The sequence below is a fragment of the Tetrao urogallus genome (assembly GCF_951394365.1).
Source record: "Tetrao urogallus genome assembly, contig: scaffold_204, whole genome shotgun sequence".
NCBI lineage: Eukaryota > Metazoa > Chordata > Aves > Galliformes > Phasianidae > Tetrao > Tetrao urogallus.
Window position 1 is genome coordinate 9,621 of NW_027638997.1, and position 5,848 is coordinate 15,468.

Genomic DNA, 5,848 nt, shown 5'->3' on the forward strand with positions numbered 1-5,848 from the left:
GCGGGCACGTGGCCCCGCGCGGCCAATCAGCGTTCGGCGCGGTAGAAAAAAAAAATTGCTGCGGCGCGAAGACCTCTGGGAGTTGTAGTCCAACGCGCTGAGGGAACGGTGCGGCCTTAGCATGGCGGCGAGGTTCGACGCCCCACGGCGCTGGGCTCGGGTTTTAACGGCCTTCTCTTGTCCCGCAGCCCCTGAGGAGCGGGCAGCATGGCCCGCACCAAGCAGACAGCCCGCAAGTCCACGGGCGGTAAAGCGCCGCGCAAGCAGCTGGCCACCAAGGCGGCCCGCAAGAGCGCCCCGTCCACCGGCGGTGTCAAAAAGCCGCACCGATACCGGTACCGGTCCGGGGCGGGAGGGGGGGGGGGGTTCCTTGTGGGCTCAGGTGGGGCCGGGGGGGCTGACATCAAACACAGATTTCTGGTTCCGCTCTGACAGCAGCCCTGTATCAGGCCGGGGGGTGGCTGGGATTTTTGAGGGGGTTTCACCGTTTCCGTGTGGTTTGTCCCCGTTTTCCTGTGGTTTGTCCCCATTTTCCTGTGGTTTGTCCCAGGCCCGGCACTGTGGCGCTGAGGGAGATCCGGCGGTACCAGAAATCCACAGAGCTGCTGATCCGCAAGCTGCCCTTCCAGCGCCTGGTGCGTGAGATCGCCCAGGACTTCAAAACTGATCTGCGCTTCCAGAGCGCCGCCATCGGAGCACTGCAGGTGGGGGCAGGGGGGTTGGGGGAGGAACACTGGGGCACCGTGAAGAGAAGGGGGGGAGAACATTGGGGCACCCCGAAGAAAGGGGGGGAAGAACATTGGGATACTATGAAGAGGGGGTGGGGAGAACATTGGGGCACCGAAAAGACATTGAGGGGCTCCGGGGAGAAGATGCTGAGGCTCTGGGGAGATGCTGGGAGGCAGTGGGGCAGTAGAAAGACTGTGGGGTGCTGGGGAGACACGGGGACATGGGGGGCAGTGGGGAGACACTGGGGAATGGGGAGACATTGGGGTACTGTGAAGGTGCTGAGGGGAGATCATTGGGGCACTGGGGCGACACAGGGGTGCTGGGGTGATACTGGGATGTGGGGAGATGCTGGGGCAGTGGGGAGACACTGGGACATGGGGAGGCACTGAAGGGGATCTGGGGGCACTGGGAGGACACTGGGGCCCAGAGGAGAACGTTGGATCACCATGAAGACACTTGGATGGAGAACATTGGGGTGCTGGGGGGATGCTGGGACATGGGGAGACGTTGGTGCACAGGAGAGGTGCTGGGATGTGGGGAGATGCTGAGACATGGGGGCAGTGGGGAGATATTGGGGTCGGAGACAACGGGATGTGGGGAGATACTGGGGAGGGAGATTCTGGGGCACAAAGTAGATCTGAGATGTTGGGGGAGGAGTGGCGTTGTGGGGAGATATTGGGGTGTTGGGAGGAAGATATTAAGGCTCCAGGGGGATGCGGGGGCACAGGGGGACACCAAGGGGGAGGTGGGAAGAGATTGGGGCGTGGGGAAGTGGTGGGGTGGAGGAAGATGATGGGGGGGGGGTGGATATGGGGGGCACTGGGAGGAAACGGGGGCAGATAAGGGTCACAAGCCCTCCCTGCCTCGCCCCGAGGAGCTGCCATCCCTCCCAGTCACCCCAAGCGATCCAGGAGCTCGTTAACTGGGCTGTAATTAAGGCTGACTCCTCCTGCAGGAGGCGAGCGAGGCGTACCTGGTGGGGCTGTTTGAGGACACCAACCTGTGCGCCATCCACGCCAAGCGTGTCACCATCATGCCCAAGGACATCCAGCTGGCACGGCGCATCCGCGGCGAGCGTGCCTGAGGGGTCAGGCCCCAAACCCGCCCCATATCCACACCTGGGGGGGGTCTGACCCCAAACCCGCCCCATATCCACACCTGGGGGGGGTCAGACCCCAAACCCGCCCCATATCCACACCTGGGGGGGGTCTGACCCCAAACCCGCCCCATATCCGCACCTGGGGGGGGTCTGACCCCAAACCCGCCCCATATCCGCACCTGGGGGGGGTCTGACCCCAAGCCCGCCCCATATCCACACCTGGGGGGGGTCAGACTCCAAACCCGCCCCATATCCGCACCTGGGGGGGTCAGACCCCAAACTCGCCCCATACCCACACCTGGGGGGGGAGTCTGACCCCAAACCCACACTTTGGGGGGTGGATCAGACCCTAAACCTGCCCCATATCCACACCTGGGGGGGGTCAGCCCCCAAACCCACACATTGGGGTTGGTCAGCCCCCAAACCCACACCTGGGGGGGTCAGACCCCACAGCGCATCCCAAACCCAAACCTTTTTGGGGGGGGAGGTGTTTGATGGGGACGTTCCCTTTTATTTTTGCCCCTTTTTGTACACTTTCTGCGTTGGGGTTTTCTTTTGGGAGCTGTATTATACGGCCGTGGGGGCACGGGAGGGTTTTGTACACAAGATGTCATGCTGGGGGGGCTGCACCCCGTGCCCCCCCACCCCCCATCCCGCCGTGGGGCAGCGGCCGTGCCCCACATCCCCACCATCACCCCCATCCCATACATCCCTCGTGTTCCACTTTGTACCGGGCCGCCTTCCCCGCCCCGAATAAATAAAGCCCTCAATATTCATTAAGCTTCCTTCCTAATTAACCCCCGCCCAGCCCCACCTTTGCTGCTTCGTTAGCGGTAAATCCCCCCCCCCCTCTCATGCACCCCCCCCCCCAAGGCTGCGGTGGGTTTTGGGGGCCCTGGGGGTGCTGTGCCGTGTTTGGGGGTCTTCCCTTCCCTTGGCTGCGGGGTTTTTTTCCTTTTCCGGGGGGATTTGCACCCGGATTACCATGGGGGGGTCGGGGGGGGGGGGGTGACTGATTGCTGCTGACACCCCGGCGGTAAATTTAGCCCCATGTGAGCCACCCTAAGAGGGATTATGGGGCCGGGGGGGGGGTGGGGGGGCGCCTGAGGTCGGCCCCACGGAGCGGCCCTGGCGGAGAATCGCCCTTGAGCCGCCGCCATGTTGGGGTCCGCTGCCTTCAATCCCCAGCTTCAGGGCTTCGCTGCCTTTAAACCCACAATTCTGCGGGCTTTGCTTCTTCAAACGCCGTCGTTTTGGGGTTCGCTGCCTTAAAACTCCGCCGTTTGGGGCTTTTCTGCTTAAATCCGTCACCGGAAAGGATGACGTTAAGAAACGGCGTGTTGATTTTAATTAACGTCGATGACAAAGTGGCTAATTGCATTCCTTCTGCAGGGGCAGGCGCTGTAGGACCCCGCGGGGCCGTTCCAGGACCCCGAAATGCCAAAACGGCCCCAAAAATGGTAACAAAAATCATCGGCCGTGCTTTGGGGCCCTTCGTTATCGGGGTTTAATTGGAGTCGTGGGGTTCCCTTGTGGATTAAAAGCCTTCAAGGTTGGCCCACAGACACGGGGTGCTTTGGGGTGGCTTTGGGACACCCCTCCGGTCAGCAGGGCATCGTCAGGGTTTGGGGTGAAGTGTCTCAGATTTGGGGTGAAATCTCTTGGATTTGGGGTGAAATCTCTCAGATTTGGGGTGAAGTGTCTCGGATTTGGGGTGAAATCCCTCGGATTTGGGGTGAAATCTCTCAGATTTGGGGTGAAATCTCAGATTTGGGGTGAAATGTCTCAGATTTGGGGTGAAATCTCAGATTTGGGGTGAAATCCCTCGGATTTGGGGTGAAATCTCTCAGATTTGGGGTGAAGTGTCTCAGATTTGGGGTGAAATGTCTCAGATTTGGGGTGAAATCTCAGATTTGGGGTGAAATCTCTCAGATTTGGGGTGAAGTGTCTCGGATTTGGGGTGAAATCTCTCAGATCTGGGGCATCTTTTGAGCCTCACCCCCATTTTGGGGACATTATAGGGCCGGGGATTTCAGGCTGCATCCCAGTCCACGGGGACCCTGAAAAGGGGATCATTTGGGGGTCTCAGGCTGGGGAGGGGGCAGCCGTGGGTGAATCAATGCTGCATCTGTGCTGCCCCCACCCCCAACCCACCCCCCCCCCAAACCCCCCCTGCTGCAGGATTAGGGTTAATCAGCCCCCAACCCCCCCCGTCTGAACAACAAACCAATGGGGGGCCGGTGCAGCGCTGCTCCCAGCTGCTGGGGGGTGGCGAGGGGTCTGGGGGGCTGCGCTGGGACCTGAGGGGGCTGCAATGGGATTTGGGGGGGGGTCTGCGTTGGGATTTGGGGGGTTCTGTGTTGGGATTTGGGGAGGGGTCTGTGTTGGGATTTGGGGGGGGGTCTGCGTTGGGGTTTGGGGGGGGTCTGTGTTGGGATTTGGGGGGGGTCTGCGTTGGGATTTGGGGGCTGCCCCAGGGCTGGGGGCTGAGTGAGGACCCCGTGGGGCCTCCCCATGGTTCCCCACCCTGTTTCCACCCCACGGCCCCTACCCAGGGGTCCCGGCCCCCCCCCCCCCCCCCAAACCCATCCTCGTCCCCATGGGGGGCTCTGTGTGCCCCCCCCCCCATCCCCCATGGGTGCACCCAAATGTCGGTCCTAATGAGCACCGGGCGGCCCGCCGTCAGTCCCTGCAATTAGACACGGGTTTTAATTAGGGCTGGGGGCATCCGTGGGGCTCATGATAACCCCCCCCCCCCCCCGTGCCCCATAGGGGAAACCCCCCTCCAGCTCCCCGTATCACAAATCAATTACAGGGTTGTTACCCCGAGGCCTTGAGGGGGGGGTCAGCGCCATGCCCCCCCCCACTCCGCTAACGAGGGATGAGCGCTAATTGCCGGCGGTGGCGGATTAAAGCCCCGTGCGGGGCCCAATGTCACCCCGGGGATTAACGGGGCGGTGACATCACGGGGGGGCTCTACTTAAAGCTCCCCCCGGCGCGGGGACGCCTTCCCACCGCCAGCCCCGAGCCCAGCACAGGTAGGGCGGCTCTGAGGGGACGGGGGGGTGTTTGGGGGGGGGGCGGGGGGTGAGGGGCACCCATGGGTGAGGGACAGAGCCCCCAGCTCGGGGAGAGGGACGTCAGCCCCACAGCGGTGTCCCCAGTCTGTGGGGCATGAGGGGTTCCCATCTGTGGGGCCCATGATGTCCCCAATCTATGGGGCCCTTTAAGTCCCCAATCTATAGGGCATGAGATGTCCCCAGTCTGTGGGGCACAAGGGGTCCCCATCTGTGGAGCCCTTTATGTCCCCAGTCTGTGGGGCAAAGGTGTCCCCAGTTTATGGGGCCCATGATGTCCCCAATCCACGGGGCCCTTTAAGTCCCCAATCTATAGGGCATGAGGTGTCCCCAGTCTGTGGGGCACGAGGTGTCCCCAGTCCATGGGGCCCATGATGTCCCCAATCTGTGGGGCCCATGATGTCCCCAATCTATAGGGCATGAGATGTCCCCAGACTGTGGGGCACGAGGGGTCCCCAATCTGTGGGGCCCATGATGTCCCCAATCTATGGGGCCCTTTAAGTCCCCAGTCTATAGGGCATGAGGTGTCCCCAGTCTGTGGGGCACGAGGTGTCCCCAGTCCATGGGGCCCATGATGTCCCCAATCCATGGGGTTCTTTATGTCCCCAATCTATAGGGCATGAGGTGTCCCCAGTCTGTGGGGCACGAGGTGTCCCCAGTTTATGGGGCCCATGATGTCCCCAATCTGTGGGGCCCTTTAAGTCCCCAGTCTATGGGGCACGAGGAATCTCTAGTCCACGGAGCATGAGGTGTCCCCAATTTATGGGGCCCACGATGTCCCCAGTCTGTGGGGCACGAGGTGTCCCCAGGCCATGGGGCGCTTTATGTCCTCCAATCTATAGGCATGAGATGTCCCCAGTCTGTGGGGTGCTTTATGTCCCCAGTCTATGGGGCACAAGGTGTCCCCAGTTTATGGGGCCCATGATGTCCCCAATCCACAGGG

The 5,848-nt window shown here is 61.9% G+C and overlaps 1 protein-coding gene across 1 annotated transcript; it reads left to right on the plus strand.

Annotated features, from left to right (window-relative positions):
* Positions 1-207: 207 nt before the first annotated feature.
* On the plus strand, positions 208-1,813 carry LOC306957586 (histone H3.3A; the record flags this gene model as incomplete). The annotated part of the gene is made up of 3 exons (XM_079551071.1): positions 208-335; positions 551-704; positions 1,685-1,813. The coding sequence occupies 3 exons, from the start codon at positions 208-210 to the stop codon at positions 1,811-1,813; spliced, it is 411 nt and encodes a 136-aa protein (XP_079407197.1).
* Positions 1,814-5,848: the final 4,035 nt, after the last annotated feature.